The following is a 19,663-nucleotide window of genomic DNA, read 5'->3' on the forward strand; positions in this document are numbered from 1 at the left end:
GCTTAGAGAGAAGCGTGAGGAGAAGGAGAAAAGCTAGAAAGTGTGTGCAGGTACAAGAGTGAAAAAACTTCTTGTCTCGGTTCCTTCATTTTCGGATGCTTTGATAGAAAATGTACAAGGCCAAATCTTTCCCTGGTCTCCACATGTTCACCTCAATGCCCGAATACAGCATATTTCCACCTTACCCTGAACGTTACACACACGTGCTACGTCAGTAAGATCAATGCGTATTTGCAATCATCTTTACCGTTGACCAAGTATTTCTGGTGCATGCATGGATGCCCACACATGGGCATGTTCGCACACTCGCCCCAGCCTCTTACCTTCTAAGTACTCCTCCTAGGAGGGATGCATTCAGACACTCTGGAGGAGAAAGGCGTCTCTGAACTTCTCCCACAGTTACTTTATACTTTGAAGTTGAACTAAGCAAAGACAAGCGGCCAGGTACAGAGCAAAACACCTCTCCGGTATTGACTGATATTCCACCCAGGAAGCCATCTTTATTCATCATCAAAGAAGTAACAGATTTTGGAGGAACCGGAACTGGAGAAAGAAAAGGGGAAGAGGGGAGAGAGAAACCATCATGCCACGAAGGAGTACAGGGTAACCACAGTCTCTCTGACATGCACAGAACAGCAAAATGAAAGGGAATTTGGAATCTCTGGCTACCTCCAGCAACCTAAAGGGTGCTGCTCCCCCAACCTCTAGGAAATTGCTCCATGAATGATGGATGGAGAGAAGGGTGGTGCAGTACAGCCTCTATGCAGGGTTTGATCATTGGGAAATAAAATACATATTGGCAAGCACCTGGCAACTTTCGGGTTTGAGCCTGTGTCTCACCCAGAGCCCCCCGATGCCTTTTGTACAACGGACAGCGCCTTTCTGGAGGGGAAAAAAAAAAGGAAAATTTACTTTTTTTGCTAATGTTTCCATTACTGCTAAGCTGAGCCAGGAATAAATTCACTACACGAAGAGAGTTGCTGTCTTAAATAAGTATCAAGGCTGGAGGATACAGCAACCAGAAGACAGCTCTGTTATTGCTTTTTGTTTTTATTAAGTCTGGTTTATGAAATAAAATGAGTCTTTTCCTTCAGAAAAATGAACACCAGGAGAAAAAAAAAAAAATCTGGTCTAACCATGGCATTCACCACCTTGGTCATATTGTGCTGTCCGTGAAGTAGTGGGAACTCTCCCACCCCTAAATAAAGCTGATCTCGTTACTGTAACACGTATTTAAAGGAAGTTATGGGGGGGGAAACCAAAACAGAACAATAAAGGGAAACTACACAAAATAAAAACATGTCATTCTGTCCACGATAAAAGGGAATATTTCTTTTCTCTGAGGAACTAGTGAGGTTATTTTGAGAGTAACCAAGGGGACTATAAGGCACAAATTCCTATAATAGCAACCAGACACACTCCGAAATAAACAAAAAAAATGGCTAAACTAAAAATGAGAGCAATTCCCCCGTGACATGAATTTTGTTTACAAATGAACTTAAATAGCTCCCTCATAATTGTAAGTGTTATGATTTACAGCAGGTGCTCTAATCAATCAACCAATCACTTTAATTTATAGGGAGCCTCGCTGCATTTTCCCAGTTGTTTCATTTCTGCAAGTAATTGATAACAAACCGTACTTAAGGTATGTTTTATGCAGGAGTTAATAAGAGCTGACAGCTGCTACTGCTGCTTCCTCTCGGAATCGCGGCAACACGCGTTTCCTTATAGAAAATATACTCCGAAATTGGGGGGGTTTGCTGGTGGTAGAGTCCTGGCAGTCCAGCGGGCATGTTTCAGAGGAGAATACTAATTGATTACACACCCTCGTCGAGCAGATACTACTTCACAGTCTCCCATTTCCACTCAATCAATTGCAAAACCAATTCGGCAAATAATAGGGTTCTATTATGCACATATGCCAGCTATTTAGGTAGTTATAATACATGTCAGTTAAGTCATAAAAACCCTGTTTATTTGCAACATATCTGGAGAATCAAACCATTAGGGTTGAGGGGATATTTAAGTCGTCTGGAGCTGCTAAACAATAAGATCGGGTATCCTAATATATTACCAAGTGCTAACTACTGGGCAATTGCCAATTTTATAACCTCAGTGTATGGAATAGACACAACCGTGTTTCACTGTTTTTATTACAGATCATTTCCTACTGCCAGACCAGACCCCCACAATAAAAGCTCTGTAACAGCTAAAAACCAAAAGGCATGTCGATTTTAGATATACGTATTGCTTCATATGCCTTGTATATAGTCTCCAGTATAAACAAATTATTTTGAGTGGCTTTACTTCAGGGAATCAGAAAGTGAAATGGATTCCTATTTCTCTATTATTTTTAGTTAGGCACTTTATGCAGCTCATAAAGGCGGTTTCAAATAGTTTGAGAACGGCACAGAAACAGTTATAAAAGAGTTAGAGGCCCGCTCCTGCTTTCGTTGCTATTAATAGGACCTTTTTTTGCCATTGATTCTATAGGAAAAGAATCATTTGGGGTATCAGAGGTAGTACTGGCAGGCAGAAAAAAATATATCTCTCTTCCCTCCCCCATTATGCAGAGATATATCACTTATTTCATGCACGATGTTCTGCAACGTCACTCGAAAGAAAGCATCAAGAAAAAGTTTAAAAAAAAAAAAAAGATATTAAAGCAGTGCCACCAGACAGATTTTCATGACTGGCATTTTTTCTTCGGACAAACACACGGGCTCAGTGGTTCGAGTACACCTTTACAGTGGCTATATTTAGTGACCAGTTTATCAGGTCACTGTCCAGTGAACTGAGAAATTAAACAAGAGGCAGCAATTCCACGAACATCTGATCTTAGTCCAAACTCACTAAAGAGAGAGGGACCCGTGCAATGCTTAAATGTACCTCACCACACTCGCTTTGGCCTTTTGGAGCACTCATTACATTAGTTAACCTTTGAAATATGGATTTTCACGTTCTCAGTATTTTTTTTTCCCTTGCAAATTGCTTTTGGGAAGCAGGCTGGCTCCCTTCCCTGTTATGCTGAGAGCTCCTCAGCTTTTCTTCCTACCACTGCCTCCCCGAAAATGACCGTATGAACATCCCCATCAGTTGGAGTCTAATAACTCTAAACCCATTTTAGAAGCTTACCAGGCGGTGTAAGCATATCTATTGCAATTTCATAGCTTCAGAGAGATGTATTCTATCTAGGCTCTATATCTTCTGTAAATTACCTAATGCTGCCTCAAAAAAGTGTTTGCCATGGAATGAATTATCTCTATCTATATCATATCTATATGTTTATCATGGCTATAGCTTTTCAGATATAGCCCAGACATTACCAGAGATAATATAACGTGTGGAGAGAGATACACGTCCGTGTGTGCAGCTGCATATGCCAAATCCCTGCGTGCGTGTAAACTGTAATGCAGAGTATATTTTTAGTCGATGTCAACTTTCCCAGTTGGTTAGGGATTGCCATAACTGCTGAAATAATGCAGAATAACACACACGTATATATGCAGCGTCCCCACCACTTCTGCTTTAACTTTATCCCATTTAGGTTTTGTTATCCCCAGCAGAAACTGTTCGATTTTCTTTCACTCCCAAACTGTATTTGCTGTGTGAATGTGAGCACTCACAAATACATAATTCCCCCTTCCAAAATCTCTGCCTTCTCTCTCTCTCTTTCTCTCTCCTTTCTCCGTTTCTTTCTTTCTTTCTCTCTTTCTTTCTCCTCCTGTGGTTCCTTCCAGCCTCTTTGTCATTTCTCCCCCTTCCATTTCTCTTCAGCTTATCAATAAACCGGGAGAGCAACAGTAGCCGCTTGATTTGTTAGTAATTATAAGCATACTGTTCCTGCAAACGGGATCTCTAGATGAGTGAGATCGCTTTAAAACGACAGCAGGAAATGGTGGGGAAATGGAGCATGGCGAAACTCAGCGTGAAGCTTTCAGTTCTTTACATGTTTACAATTTTCTGTGCATACATTAAGTCTTAGGGTTTTTTTGGTGGGGTTTTTTTGGTGGGGGGGTTGGTTTTTTGTGGTGGTGGTTCTCTGTTGGGTTGCTCTCCACAAACGCGTGAAAATGCGCAGAAATGCAGGCGTACAAGAGGAAATGGAAATAAAAGGGCATTTTAGCAACACTAAAAATAAAAAAAATAAATAGAATTATGTCCTGAAAATAGCTGAATAACAAGGCTCAAAGCTATGGATATCGTTGCAATAACCCTGGTGAATGATATGATAGTCGATCAGTCAATCAAACAATCAATCAGCAGAAATGTTTCTTATATTGCTTGCTAATAAACGTCATGGACAAACTTCTTACTAATCAGCTATCGAACTGCTTCCCAATCTTTTTTTTATCTGCCTACTGGGCCTGAAAAGAGTAAAAAGTTCTTTGTCCATTATAACAACAGGACTTTCTTGTAACTGGTGATTTGGTCCGACTTGGTAGCCAAACCTAGAAAGTCCGGGGGCAGCGTCTTACCCATGGCCAGTAAAAGACACGGTTCTTATTTTAATTTTAATGAACAAATACAGAAAGTGTGTATTCGTGTTCCCTTCCCTCCTGTCCCTCTCGTCTCCTCCTCTTCCCCCCTCCCCTCTCTCCTCCACCGCAGTCCCTTTCCCCTGAAAGCCGGGACTAAATTTCAAAGTGAAATTCATTCCCCCGAAATTGTTTTGCATTCAATTAAAGGGGAGCATAAGGTTCAATGGGTAATCCAGGAAAAAGCACGAAACTGAGTGGCAGCGAGGCAACATCTCCGATTCCCAGATCTAGCACCTGAAAAGCTGGGGCCAGAGTGGGTTTCAGTTAATCATTTATCCGGATACTTCTAGAAGAGGTGGGGAGGAATCTCATGCTGTATTATTAGGAGTTGAAAAAAATGTTAAGACACCTCCTTTCGTGTGCTCCTTTAAAATAGCGTGAACAATAGAGCGTGTTTGCAAGACGATTAATTAAGGTGTTAGGGTTAAACTGGCCTTTCGTGCTAAATCAGATGTGTGCAGACGATGGTCAGAAACAGCTGAAAGTAAATAAATACATCAGGATCATTTTAAGGTCACTGACCGTGCCCCAGAGTCACAAAAAATTAACTTGGGACTCGGGCCACGCAAGATTTTGCAGGAGGACAACTTCTTTCGCCATAGACGGTGCCAAGCAAATTTCAGATGAGCAGCTGACAAGGGGACTCGATCTTTTATTCCTGACACACGGAAAACCTTCCCTTCATTTCAGCAGAAATCGAGGGAAAGGCCTCAAAACGTGCAGCCGGTAAGCTCTCAAAGCCGAGTTAAATCTGGTATTAATGCTCTTGGTGATTATTATCATCTTGATGATTTATCTGGCTCCCTCCCACTGCCACCACCCAAATCTTAATGGAACTAGGAGTTAACGATGATTTTTTAATGTCTCGTTGGATTTTTAGACTGTTAATGTACCGCATCCTTCCCATTATTAGTTTATTGATTGTTCATTGACCATTCCCCTTCAAATCGTATTAACCACCCTCTGCCAGTTTAGATTAGGGGAGTTTAAAAAGCACCTTTCATTATTTCACCGCCACCACCACCACCACCACAGTAGAGTTCAGGCTTGGTAGCTTAATGCTCGCTCTAATGGGGCAGCTAAGAGACGAGGGGCCACGGTCCCTGCCTATTGCATTAATAGCTCAAAGGGGGCTAATACAGAAAATTAGCCTTAAACGAGCTCTGGAGATCTCCAAATGAAAGAGCCATTTATCACGCTGGCTACCTTCACTCCACTCGTTTGCTCTCTCTACTGGGAACAACTCATTTCCTCTTAACTAAATTACTTCAGAAATGTCAAGTAAGCTCAGATAGCAAACATAACAAGAGACTGTGTATATGTAATCTATTGCGCGGGATCGATACGCGAGATAAATCGATAGCCGTGTATGAATCCCTATATAATTTCCTTAATATTTTTGGCAATCCTTTTGCATAGACAGATAATTCCCTCTGCAGGCCTCAAAGACCACAAAGAAACAGACACTTACAGTCTGGATGATATAATGAAGTTTAGACTTCAAGTCCACAGCATGCTTTTCCCACTGTGATGTAATTAAAGCATTTTAGGCACTAAACTAGGCTTTGGTGAAGTAGACCCCCTCCAACCCTCGTCTAGCAAATATGTATCACGGGGAGTGCTCCACTGCACAAAAATCAGTCAATACCTATCTGTCTATCTATGCCATCCGCCTGCAATAATGACTTGCAGAGTTTAAATAACTTATTCTTACTTCAAAGTACATCCTCACAGCTACAAACTGCAGGGAACAAAGCGAAATTGATACTGAACCCTCTCTGTGTTGCTCCTTCTCTCGTCCTGATTAAATATTGTCTGCCACAAATGTGACCTACTATTTATTACCCATTTCTCTTCCTCCGCACCCAGGAAACTCGCTGCGCAAAAAGACACTGAGCTCACAATATTCCTTTATGCTGGAAAGTTTCTTAGAGCTCAGCATTACTTCCAAGGAAGAAAATACTGCTACATTGACTTTAAAACAGTTGCAGAAGAATCTCAGGATAGGGTTTAGTAACCTAATTTCCAAAGGGCATATGTATCCTGTTCATCATGGATAAACTGGGAATATCTCTTCCTATGGCTGCAAACAGGCACATGTAATCCCACCTATATGGACTGGGTCTCTATAGGCGGCAGCTGCTCGACCTGGGGCCGTTGCAGTGCCCGTGCACAAGAAGCACACCTAAATCTGTACCTAATACATATAACCATTAACATTCCCATTTTAGTGCTCTTCGCTATCTAACTGTAGCACCCAGCATGCACATTAAATATCTCTGCTGTCCTCGCCATCTGAAGGAGGGAGAGACACAGACAGAGGGAAAAAGGGAGTAAAAAAGAGTATTTTGGACTGGGTGACCAAGAAAAGAGTGTTCTGTGAAAAAAAAAAAAACCAGATTGCGAAAGCAAAAGGCGAGCACGGAGCAACGTTAGGAAGGAGTCTCTCAACCACAAATCAAGCACCAATTAATCAAATACACCCAAGAGGAAACATCGTGTATGAGGTGTCAAGTGGGGGTGGGGAGGGGAGGAGCGGGGAGGGAAAGTGAGAAAAAAAAAAGAGAAAAATACAACCAGAAGCCATCAGGTTACAGACCTAGAGCACAAAACCTGCTAAACATTCAAGCTGAACTAAACCAGGAGAAACAACTTTTTTGTTTTGGTTTGGTTTGGTTTTTTTTTTTTGTTTAAGGTAAGTAATTTTCTGTTTCTCAAAACTACCTTCGGTTTTTCAACCGGTGGTCATAAATGATGCTGCCAAATGGTCTTCAAGTTTTCATCTGTCCTCCCTCAAATAACTAGAGCTTGATCGTGTGTGTGTGTGAGAGACTGTACACGAGGATTTGAATTAAAAAACAATAAATACACGGAAGGACCTCATGCTGCCTTGAACACATTTTAAATAAACACTCTCCCTGTTAATTTGCTTTACATCCTAGAAGATCATCTCTATTAAAGTATTTGTGTGCATTTGACAAATAATAAGGTCCTGGAGATAAGTGCTGTTGATAGTAAGCATAAGGGACAACATTTCTAAGCCTCATCTCTGGTACTTAAAATTGAATCTAGAAATAGAAACTCCTTAGATAATTAAAGATAGCTTTTCCTACATTTGCAGTGTGTGATCTGTTTAATGTCTATCAGCATAACACAACACTAATCGCCAAGCATCTTCGAGTGACTGTCAGAGAAATGTAAAAAAATTAAGCAGCTGCAATACGCCCAAAATGAGTTATTGTAATTACATTTAATTAGTTTAATTAGTTAATTATTTTGCTTACAGCTGTACAAGAGACTGCAAACATTTGTTAATATCACATTCCCTTTAACAGTATGGGGTGATTCTGCAGTTACACTAAATCATGTGCGCATATGTAGAAAGATTTAAAAAATGGGGATGGGGAAGGGGGGATTCTTGGAGGAAGGGGGGAAAGAAGTCGGGGCTGCCTCTCCATAGGCATTTCTTTCTCTCCCCTTCACGTCTGATTCTCCTGAGAAATGCATTTAAGCCCCCAAAGGGAATCAACCCCCTTCCCCCATTAAAAGCCAAGGGGTCCCCATCGAGGACTATTGGGGGGGGGGGGGAGGAAGAGGAGGGGGCCCGTGGAAACTGCATTTGGGCATGGGGTGCTCCATGAGAGAGCATTTGTGTAATTAAACCCTTTGAAGGACGGGGGAGGAGGGATATCAACTTTTCCTTTCACATCTCTCTCCTTTTCCCTTCGCTCTATCTGCCGATCCAATCAACTATTCATCTTGCTGCCATGTATGCCTGCTTCCCGGATAAATTAATTGCCCCAAAGTAAAAATATATCATGAAGATATTGCTACACAGTAAAAGTTTGTCTAGCTTGTTGGAATAATCCATACCTTTTTTAATGACAGACTGGTCCAATAAGTTCATACCGCTGTTATTGGCATCTTCAACTGACTGTGGATATAAAAACATCACTATTCAAATTGACTGGATATTAAAGAATCGCGTACATAAATCATGTCATTCCAAACTGGAGTTTCTGTTATTTCCATTTATATTAATTCACTAGGGGAGGAGGGATTTTTTTTACTACTATTATTGTTATTATTATTCCCCCAAATCGACAAGGAAATGAAATTCTTACAAATTATATAGTCTTCTAATAAAAAAAGAGGTGTGAAGCATATGGGGTGCAATACTGGTTTTGTTATCTTATAAAACATAGATATCACATAGACTTCTTTGCATTCGATAAAGCTTTATATTTCTTCCTTTGAAAATCTGGCAATTTGGCAACATCTGCAAGATCTATGGCATGACATAAATGAACACGATTAAGGACAACTTAAATTCTCCCTCCCCTTTCCTCCCCCTCCCTCCTTTTTTTTTTTTTTTGGTTTGGTTTGGTTTTGTTTGTTTGTGTAACCCTGCTACATCTTAATAATTCAAGGGCCATTTACTTTTTATATATAATAGTTTACATTATGGACTTTTAATTAAAGCCTGAGCAATTCGGAGTGCAGCGCAACGCCCACATCGTATAGGGTACAAGCAGAAAGAGATTTACAGCTCCCGAGGTTGCTTCCATGTCCTGAATCAGTGGGGACGGGGAGGGGGGGAGCAGGAATATCCATGAAAAAGTCTCCCGATCTCATTTTCAAAGCCTTTTTTTTTTTTTTTGCCTTTTTTTTTTCTTTCTTTCTTTCCAGCCCGCTTAGGAGCACACCTGTTATTATGGCATTAACTTCTTGAGCAGGGAAGAGAACAAAGACGGGCACAGAGGACAGAATAAATGTTGGGTTTCATTTCTCAACACGAAAGTGGGATACACAAAAACAAACAAACAAACAAAAATTACCGCTGAGTCTGCGGTCGGCACAGCAAAATCGTCTCCCAAAGAGAAGAGGTGTCATAAGAGCAATTTATTGCAGGATTACGACAGGTTCCGTTTTAGGGTAAATTCTGGGTTTCAGAGAAAGGGAGGACCTGTGGGTTTCTTGGGTTTATTATTTTATTTTTCTCATTACTGTCTAGGGTTTGGGTTTTTTCCAGGTTATTGCATATTTGGGGAGTTGTCACATTTTTTCCCTGGTAAGGAAAACATCTTTACAGCAAAGCAATTATTTTCTTCCCTATTATTTTAACTTTATCTTTGCTACACCGAAAGGCTGAGCTCATCCGGATCCAGCCCTTATCTCCGGCTCTCTCTCTGCTCAGCAGAGACGTTCAAGATGGAATACGGTTTAGGAGAAAATTACATCTCCCAAAAATGTGACGGAACAATATTTTCTATGAGACCTTTCCTTTCATTTTCCCTGAATCCCGGCTCAAACGAGCACACACACACACACGGTGGGTTCCTTCTGTCGTGTGTTTGTGCATGGCTGTGTCTCTCTCTCGTAATCAATAGGCTACATACCTAAAGGGCACAAAATAAAATTACAAAGTCTTCCCTCCTTTCCCTGAGCAGCTCCCAAAGAGGGATGATGAGCAAATCCTGCAGCCTGCTGGAGTGCATCGTGGTGCTCCTCGATGGCACAGAATTGGAGGTAAATATGAAACGCCATCTTTCCTTTTCTTTTTTTTTTTTTTTTCCCCTCCTTATCTCACCTTATCTCTGGAGTCGATGGTTGTGCACACGCTTTATGTGTGTGCGTGCACTCCGCTCGCTCCATCAGCAACGTGGGTTAGTTGTTGTAGTTAATGAGAAGACTCCTGTCTGATTTTCTATCTAATTACGCCCTCCTGCTGGGTTTTTGTACAGGATATTCGCTCAGCATGCTGGCAGTTAATAGTCACAGAGAGGATCGTAAAGATTTAATTAGGACTGCATGCGGAAACGTGGAAAAACAACTCAGACTTTTAATTACTAGACTTCTTTAGTTAAAAGTGATACCAGGGGTTACTTTATAAGAGACTTGCGTGTTTTGGTGCAACTTAACTTTCCGTGTCTGTAGCTAGCACATAGGAGCGGGGCCGGCAGTGTGAGTGAGGAGGAGGAGGAGGAGGAGTGGAGGTGTGTGTGCAGGGAGGGGAAAGGTGATGAGTCTCCAAATATACTTAGAAAATCTGGAGAGGAAGATTCCCCTCCCTCCCCTCCTCCAATAATCTGATAGCAAGGAGCTTCCTTTATACCGTATATATACACCTTATTCGACAGCTAGGGCTATATCTGAGGAAAACCCCTGAAGACTGAGCTTTTTGTTTGCCTTTAAAGAACCTAGATTTCCCCCTGTTTATTTTCTTTATCCTATCTTTTCCTAGTAAACCCCTACTTTTGCCTAGCCGGGGGAAAAAAACAACCCAAACAACCAAACAACCCCCCCCCCCCCCAGAACAACTGGGGTGGCAATGGTGTTTTTCAGAATCCCTATTAAATGATCCAAATTTGTTTTCAATAAGTAGGTCTTGGCTTCTCTGTTCCCTGTCTGAGGGCTGTAAATCGCAGATTGAAAATTCCTCTTGAAAAGGGCAGCAATAGCAATACAATACGTCCTGTTTACAATAACAGAGCGCTATCGTGTTACAATCACTTAATTCTACCCCTGGACAATGGCTCACACATGGCCTAGATTTGGTGTTTATAAAATAACTACTGTTTCTTTCTGTCACGCACTCTCTCTCTCTGTCTCACTCTCCCTTGTCAGGCCAACCCATTCTCACAGCACGTATTTGATCAGATATGCATAAGATAAAGCAAAGAGACACATCTTTATCCAACTATGTACCTAGATATCAGTTCAACTTTTTGGACTACCAAAAAAGGAACAAAAAATAATATTTGGGATCCTTCCTGGTAAGTTTCTCTAGTGTTCGTGGATAATAAGTATATGTCGCCTAAGCAGAAATCCCTGTAGCTGGAAGGGATTCCTTGAATCTAGGATAAATCCATATTAAAAATCAGGGTGGGAAACTGCCCAACTTCATCTGTCACTAATGGGGGGACAAGAATAGAAAATGCTGAACGGTAGGAGCGAGTACTGGGCTGCTTTCCCTCCTGCCTGTGTTAACTTACAGTTGGACACTTCCTCCTTCACGTGTTTCTCCTTGGGATACCCTCCTCTCCCTCTTCCCCTCCTCCCCCAGCCTGAGACCAAACTTTTAGAAAGAAAAGGCCTCTTCCATTTCCCGCGACGTCAGCACCCCAAAACAAGAACCCCCGCCCTGCTGACCCACAGCCTCGTCTGCCCCGGCCCATCCCCATCCCATCCCCATCCCATCCCATCCCCACCGAATCGCATCCCGGCCCCAGCCCCAGCCCCGGCCCCGGCCCGCGGGTGGCGGCGGGACGTGCCGCTGCGCTCGGAGCCGTCGGTGGGACGCACTTTCCGGGAGTGCTGCGCTCTGCCCGCAGAAGGGCTGTTTTATTGGAAAACGGAGGGAGAGCTGCTTTATCTGAGCTGAGCAGGACTCTTCCTTCTTTCCTTTTCCCTCCTTCCTTCCTTCTTTCTTTATGTCTCCCCTTCTCCCTTTCTCCCTCTCCCCCTCTCTTTCTCTCTCCCCCTTTCTGCTCTCTCCCTTCTCCTGTCGCCTCCTTTCTCTCCGTTTTCTCCTTTTTCTTTCTCTTTCTTTTCACTCTTTTCTCCCCTTTATATTTTTCTTCTTTTCCTCTCTTTTTTAGCTCTTTCCCTTTCCTTCACCTCTCCTCTCTCTCTCTTTCTCACAAGAGCAAACAATTACCGGCTTTTCTTCGGGGAAAGTGTAAATATCAAAGCACAAACAGTACTTAACGTCTATCGGTCGTAGAGAGAAAGAAAGAGAGCGATCCCCTTTCTGCATTCACAGAGGTAAAACTCGCCTTGACCTGCAAGCCAGTTTGTCTGAGCCAGGAATGCGAGACGAGACCTGAGCATCGTGCCCGTGGGGGTCAGGGGCTGCCCCCAGGTCTCAAAAGCAGCTTGGAAACACGCAGAAATCAGCGACCCGACGGCCACTGAGCTCGGAGGCAGGAGCAAATCCAACCAGAAAAACCTTTCTATTTCTAAAGCAACTCGCCCCAGCAAAGCTCGCCGATTTTCCCGTGAAGCCCTAAAACAAGCCTCAAGCCAAGGCAATACGGCCCCCCCGCTTCTCCGCCGCTGATTCGTATAATGTTCAGCAGGATCCTTTTTCAGGGCTATTTTTTTTTTTTTCCCTTCCCAACCTCCTCTCTTCTCCTTTCTTTTCCCCTTTCTGTAACTTTGAAGTCCGTATTTCATCCAGTAGTCCAGATCTTTATTTATCCCAAGTCTAATTATATATACATATATATGATACATAGATTTGAGGGGGGGGGGGAGGAATGGAGGGGAACCCCCAAATCCCGACTAGTAAAGCCTGATGCAGGACCTGGCCCCGGGAAGCTCCAGCCCCCGGCTCGGGGGTCCCCACCGTTGGCCATCCCCTGCTTTAACAAGGTACAAACCACCCCAGCACCGAAGCTGTTAAGGGCCTTTCTGTTTTTAGAAAATAACACGTGATGATGAGTTTCGCGTGGGATGGGAGAAGGCTGGGAAACACTGTGCTTTGAGCCCGGTGAAACTCCTTTGTTACCCAAAAGAGGGAATAAAACTATTTAAAATCAGTGCTACCCTACCAATTATACTTAAAAAAAAAAGGGGGGGGGGGGCTGATCACCGGTTATTGCTTCTGGTTTGGGTTTTGTTTATATTTTCCCTCCCTCCCGGATGAAAAATGTAGTAATTTGACAGTTTCATCAAAATCCCTGAACTGCAGGAAATTGGTTTGGGGTGGGGGGAGGGGGGGAGCTGAGATTGCATGGGAAATAACTGGAATTCGAAAAGCCAGGCTTAAACTCTGCCAGCTTTTGAAACACGTGGAATATTTAGAGCAGTATGTCTGCCTTCCCCCTGCACTCTGCTGGCTTGCCATGTAGGGGAGGGTTTACAAAGCTGAGCCTGTGCGTGACAGCGATGAAATAACTTCTCTTTAAAAAAAAAAAAGAAAAGAAAAGAAAAGAAAAGGCGAGGGAGGGGGAGTATCACAACTTGAATCCCAGTGCGGAAAAAGGATGGTAAACCCCCCGAATATTGCTGAGGGATGGGGGGCTCCAACCTGGAAGGCAGCATCTGCATCGCCCAGGAGAAAGAAACGCGGTGCCTTACCTGGACCTCCTCCATCCCTGGGTGTCCGATGCCATGCAGAGAAAGGCTGTCCCCCATGCCGGAGTCAAGGCCATGGTGAGCTGAATGCAGGAGGACGTCTGGCCTCCTTACAGAGTGGTAGTCCCGCCTGGGGTCCAGTCCCGAGAGCTGGGGCAGGGCGGCCCGAGGCTGTGGCAGCAGTGACCCCGTTTCTGATCCCACCTCTTGCCTCTGCCTCTGTCCCCAGGGGTGCTGCTGGGGTTGATGCAAGGGGTTTAGGGAGTAGGGGTCATTGACATGGGAGTAAGGGTCCTGGCTTTGGTGGTAAGGAAGAGGCTGGTAGGGGGGTGGGAAATAAGGCGGCTGGAAATCCGAGGATGGGGTGTGAGAGAGCGGAGGAGCGCTGGAGTAGGGTCCCTGCGAGACGGATCCCAGCTGGGACAGCCTGGAACTGTGGCTGGGCACTCCATCATGCCGGTCCTACAAGCAGAATGAAATAAGAACAACAAAAAAAGAGGACCTTTTAAAAAAAAAAAAAAAGGAGCACAAACCCACCCCAAAATAAAATAAATTACAAATGTCAGCAGCTGTGAACTAGGGTTCGGATGTGCCCCCTTCCCCGCCACGGATTAGAAATGTTCCAGCGCTTTGCACCCAGATCCTGTCTATTCCCAGTAACTAGCAAGGAGGTGGAAGGGGGGAGTGTGAGGGAGAAATGCTAAATGTCAGAATTAAAAATGTAGGACTAGTGCTCCGTATGCGTGTGTGATCTGTGACTTCAGTCCAGTAATACGATTCCCCCTCCAGCAGCCCCCCAAATAAAACCAAAGGTAAAAAAAAAAAAGAAAATGCAAAAGTAAGAAGCCCCAAGCCACCCATCCTTCCGAACAACCCACCCCTTGTCCTGCCTAAAGTTTCCAAACATCTGTTTATACCCTCTGCTGAAGTCCTGAAACTCAAAATCACCAACCCATCTTCACCTGGAAAAGACCAAAAAGAAAGTTGCACTTCTCGGAGGACTCCGAGGTAAGAAGTTGTGCGAAAAAGGACTTGGAAAAAAAAAACAAAAACAAAATAAAAATCAAGGGGGCTCTTTGTATAAAGAAAGTCCACCCCTTTAAAAAGAAAAAAAAAATAATCAAATAAAGTAAAAATGAAACATCGGTACTGAACAAATCCAGTCGCTATGATTTCTGCAGCAACTTCCAGTGTCTTTTGTCTCCTTTTCCAGTGTTATATTCCGGAGAATGGGGTGGGGGTTAATTGTAATGAAAAGTCTTTGGGGTGTGTGGGGGGACGTGGGGGGGGGGGGAGTGTGTGGAGGCTTCAGAGAAAAGGTGGGAGAGGAGTTTTGTCCAACTCCATCGCGCTGAAGCTGCGAGGCTAAAAGTAAACAAGAAAAATATCTGTTCCACAAAGTGTAGCTCAAAACCCCACAAGCAATGGCACACATGGTTAAAAAAAAAAAAAAAAGGAAAAAAAGTTTTTTTTTCCCCTGCTCTCCCCCCAAACTCCCCTAGCTCAAATCGAGAACACACAATGCAAAAAGGGAGAAGCAGCTGCAAGCCTCCTCCAATTATTGTGCTAAATTACCAAGCCAAAGGCGTTTAAAAAGAGAGAGAGAGGGAGAGAGAGAGACAACAGATCGAGAGAGAGAGAGAGAACATGCAATTCTAGTACAACATGGATCCAAACTCACCATGGCGGAATAGGTGTGGACTAACATCTGGAAATAAAAAAAGTCTTGTAATAGCTAAAAATAAAATAATGGTGATAATACTAATAATTGGAGGGAAAAATATCAAGGAGATCTGCAAAGGGACGTGTTGGACACAGGAGAACAGCTTGAGATATTTCGAAGTCTATCCATCAAAAAAAAAAAAAAGAAAAGAAAAAAAAAAAAAGACCAATGCCCCCAAAACCGAGCCTGGAAACCTCTATCTACATATATGATTTACCCCTCCCTCTCTGTTGTTTTTTTTTTTTTCCCTTTTTTTTTTTTTTTCCTTTGAGCTCCCAAATACAATCCTCTTCAACCCAAGGCTAGGCTCAGACTGCTCCGCTACCCCTTCCTCCCTTTCCTTCTCTACACCGCCTCATAATAATTGATATTCATGACTATTAATATTACACGACTACTTTAAAGGGAGAATGCAGGACCAAATGGAGCGTGAAGCTGGCAGCCAGCTCGAGAGCTCCCCTACTATTGTAAATGACGTTCATTCAGTGGAGAATTACTAGATGTAATCAGACGAGGGGGGCTGGCAGAGGCAGAGTTTGGGGAGAGGGAGAGGGGGGAAAAAGTTTAGCAAGGAAGAGGCATAACTTCAATTAACTCGAGCGGAGGAAGATGAGGAAAGAAGACACTGCTGAGCTGGAGCAAGGAAGTGAGATGAAGCAGTGCTAGAGGCGAAGAAGAAGAAAAAACCATATTTCCTTTTTTTTTTTTTACATTTAATTATACATTCCTAATACGAGGAATTGATTGCCTTTGGTGCTTTTGTTCCTGCAGTTGTTTTGGTTTGTTTTTTTTTTAAACAAATAATGACGGAAAAGAGGCTTTTCTAATCCTTCCCTTTTTTTTTTTTTTAAGAAATGGAAGAAGAAATGTGCAGTCACTGTAATATATGTCTATTTACAGCGAAGATTAAGCCCTTCTGGTGCATGTTACAGATCGTATTTATTCGCAATAGCCGAATAAATACTTGAATCTGCGCTAAGCTGGGCTCCACTTTTTTTCTGAATCCTGCTCCTCCCGCCCGGTATGAAAAAAATAAATATATATGTACATATATCTCCCGATTTTCACCCAAATGTAAAATGTATGCAGTGAATTTTAAAGGATAGTAAATTCATAGTTTTGAGGCAAAGCCAGGGGCGATATAAAACCTTTTTGATGTTGCAGGAACCCGTTCAACTGGACTGTCTGCCATTTCTGTTAAAGTTCAACTTACGTTCCTTCCTAAATAGACTCACACTTCCCACAGCAGCCCCCCCCAGCACACACACGCACACACACACACACACTTTTGTTTTAGGAACAGATTCCGTTCAAGTGGCTGAGACGCCTCTACCATCGTGGTGTTAACTATACATCGGAAAGAAGAGAGAGAAACATTTTTTTTCGAGATAAATCTAGGGGGCTTCAGGTCTTAAAAAAAAAAAATCAACAACAATATTTTTTTTTCTTTTTTTTTTAAGGCTCCACGTTACAAAATGTCTTGGAGCGCACCCCCAAGCTAGGGTATACCCTGCCCGCAGCCAAATCCCACCCAACCGCTCTGCCAACTCTGCCTCTCTCCCACGGCAATCTAGAAACACGAGTGTCCGTAAAACGCAAATCCCCTTCAAAAGGAGGGTGGGAAAAAAACCCCCAAGAACCCAAACGCAAACCAAAAAAAACCCCAACCCAACCCCAAATCCCCGACATTCCCCGACCTCGCTGGCCAGGGAGGGGAGATGTTTTGTCGCCTGCTGCTGCGGGCACAGACAATGGCCGGGCTGTGCCTGGGGATGGCGAGGGAAAAGCAGCGAGGGCTCAGCGGGCTGGGGAGCGCCGGCGGGACGGACACACCGACGGACACACACACACACATACACACGCCGGGCTGTGCTCATTCTGCATATAGCTGGGGGTTGATAATTAGCCTGACGGCAGCTTTTGGGGAGCGCCGACTTTGCTCCCCCGCAACCGGCGGATCCCTTCCCCGCTTCCCTCCAGCCCGTCCTTTCCTCTCTGCCCTCCCCTTCTGCCTTTTTCTCCCCTTTTTTCCCGGGAGTTTTCTCGCTGTAAGTGCGAACGAGCTCCCGGAGGGGAGAGCTGGCACCGGCGCGGCCCCGACGGCGCTTCCCCGGGCTGCGCTCCCGGTCCCCGGCTCCGTCCCCGGCTCCGTCCCCGGCTCCGTCCCCGGCTCCTGCCCGCACCCGGTCCCTGCCCTTACCCAGCCGCCTCCCCACGGCTCAGCCCCCGCGCTGGGGCTGCAGAATTGCGCCCTTTTGAAAATTTCTCCTCGCCATGGCCGTGCAAATACCCCCCCCCCCCGCCCCGCTCCAAATTAAAAACTACAAATAAAAAAAAATAATTAAAATGAAAAGATAATCTTGCAAAACGCCTTTCCTTACGCATTTCTTTTTGGTTGTTTTTTTTTTTCCCCGTTTCGGAGCAAATCAAGCAGGCTGGTTAACTTACAAGAAATGCATATTCGCGGAGCCCGTTTGGGAAAGATCCGGCTCAGGAAATCGTGCAAAATTAAGAAAGGTTTCGCGGTGTTTACGCTGTGATTTTTTTTTTTTTTGTCTGTTTGTTTCTCCTTTCTTGATCTGCTTTTGGACCTCGAAAATAACGAGGAGGTCTGAATAAAGCACACAACTTTTCGTCTCCGCGGACTATGCGGAGCTGCCTTTGAATGTATCGGTTCGGGTGTGTGTACGCACATACGTGCAAGAATGTGTGTATGTGCCGCTTAATGAGTGCGAGTGTATGTATACATGCACATCTTACCTATTGGTATATAGAAATAAAAAGTCGTAAAAAACGTATCCGATTGTGAAAACAAGAAAAAGAAAAAAAAATCCAAATTCAGGTTGAGCTTAGCTTGGAATTGCAAAATAAAAAAAATAAAGGAAAGAAAGGAAAGAAATGTATCCAGTCCCTGAATACGACAATGTGTTTCTCTTCTATTTTCAGCTTTTTTTCTCTCGACATTTGTCCATATTTAATCGAATTATATTTAATTCGAGGTCTAAACAATCAAACTCTTGCCTTTAAGTTGCCTCATTCCAACCCCCAGATCATTTCTTTGATGTTTTAAATCGCATCAAACAGCTTTTCCATGAAAAAAAAAAAAAAGAAAAAGAAAAAAGTTAAGGACTTGGCATGCTGAATACAAATATGCAAATAAATAAGCATTTAAGCATTTACTCTTGGTTTCCCGTCTCTATACTTGTGTGTGTTGGTGTATGCGTCTCTATATCTGCCTATATGTAGATGTAGAGCTATGTATGTATTATAGAGTCATGCCTGTATCTATATACTAGATGTATATTTAAATATACATATACTCTCTTACTCATATGCATATTATATACTCACCTCATAGATATCTTCATACTTGACATTTTCAACCAGTTTCCAGAGCATGATGGCAGGCTGTTCTCTAGGAGGTGAGTGCATTCATGTGAAGAGCAGATGTCTGGATTCTCAGTACTTCTCTGTCTGTAATGATCCATCTATAATTGGAAATGGGGGACAGACACCAAATCCGACGTTCCTCTTCCATCGCAACTTATATCTGTTGTCTGAAACAATAGGCTGCAGAAGTCTACCTCAATCGGATAGTAAAAAACATTCTGTTACATAGTTACATATATCTACAGACATATATGTGACTATATATATACATATACACACATATATAGACTTAGACTTATATGCAGGCATATAAAGATATATACATATACGCAGTTACACATACACAGGCGTACATATACATGCACATATACACATATATATCTCCGAACACACAACTTTTTCCGTGTACAGACATATATAAATTGACGCATTTATATATGTAAATTATATATATTCTTGCATATGTAGGCACATGTATACTACACATTACATATGCATGTATACCTGATCAATTTATATAGGAGTGTATATAAATGCACATTTGTGTAGATATTTATACATCTACACATATATACGTGGATATACAGTGATCAAATATACATACTATATAGTGCGTATATCCGCTATTTTAGCAGATGGATAGATAGATGGATGGATAGATAGAGAGAGAGAGAGAGAGAATAGAGAAATTAATGAATATTTTTTCGATCCTATTTATATTAAAATAAAGAATAGGTTGCCTCTGCACGAGGCGATTCATCATTTACAACGAGATATTACGCTTTTCCCCGCATGCAATATGCTTTTATTTACATGTCCAGAAATTATCCTCTCATATGCAGTAAAAAACCAAACCAGCGTCTCATCAAGCACATTCAAGCAAATCTAAAAGGAGTAAATTTAGATCAGTGATTTTCATTTGAAAGCC

The 19,663-nt window shown here is 43.0% G+C and overlaps 1 protein-coding gene across 2 annotated transcripts in view; it reads right to left on the reverse strand.

Annotated features, from left to right (window-relative positions):
* Positions 1 to 19,663, reverse strand: part of TFAP2B (transcription factor AP-2 beta) — a 34,362-nt gene that overhangs the window by 14,514 nt on the left and 185 nt on the right. Inside the window, exons 2-6 of one of the 2 annotated variants that reach the window (XM_052809901.1) lie at positions 18,697 to 18,925; positions 15,304 to 15,330; positions 13,626 to 14,084; positions 8,415 to 8,475; positions 324 to 543 (exon numbers count right to left, since the gene is read on the reverse strand). In XM_052809901.1, the coding sequence (XP_052665861.1) occupies positions 324 to 543; positions 8,415 to 8,475; positions 13,626 to 14,084; positions 15,304 to 15,330; positions 18,697 to 18,777 (848 nt within the window). In that variant the 5' untranslated portion in view covers positions 18,778 to 18,925. The remainder of the gene's footprint in view (positions 1 to 323; positions 544 to 8,414; positions 8,476 to 13,625; positions 14,085 to 15,303; positions 15,331 to 18,696; positions 18,926 to 19,663) is intronic. The other variant, XM_052809902.1, reaches the window with a different exon arrangement.

Source organism: Harpia harpyja, chromosome 15, assembly GCF_026419915.1.
Source record: "Harpia harpyja isolate bHarHar1 chromosome 15, bHarHar1 primary haplotype, whole genome shotgun sequence".
Classification (NCBI taxonomy): Eukaryota; Metazoa; Chordata; class Aves; order Accipitriformes; family Accipitridae; genus Harpia; species Harpia harpyja.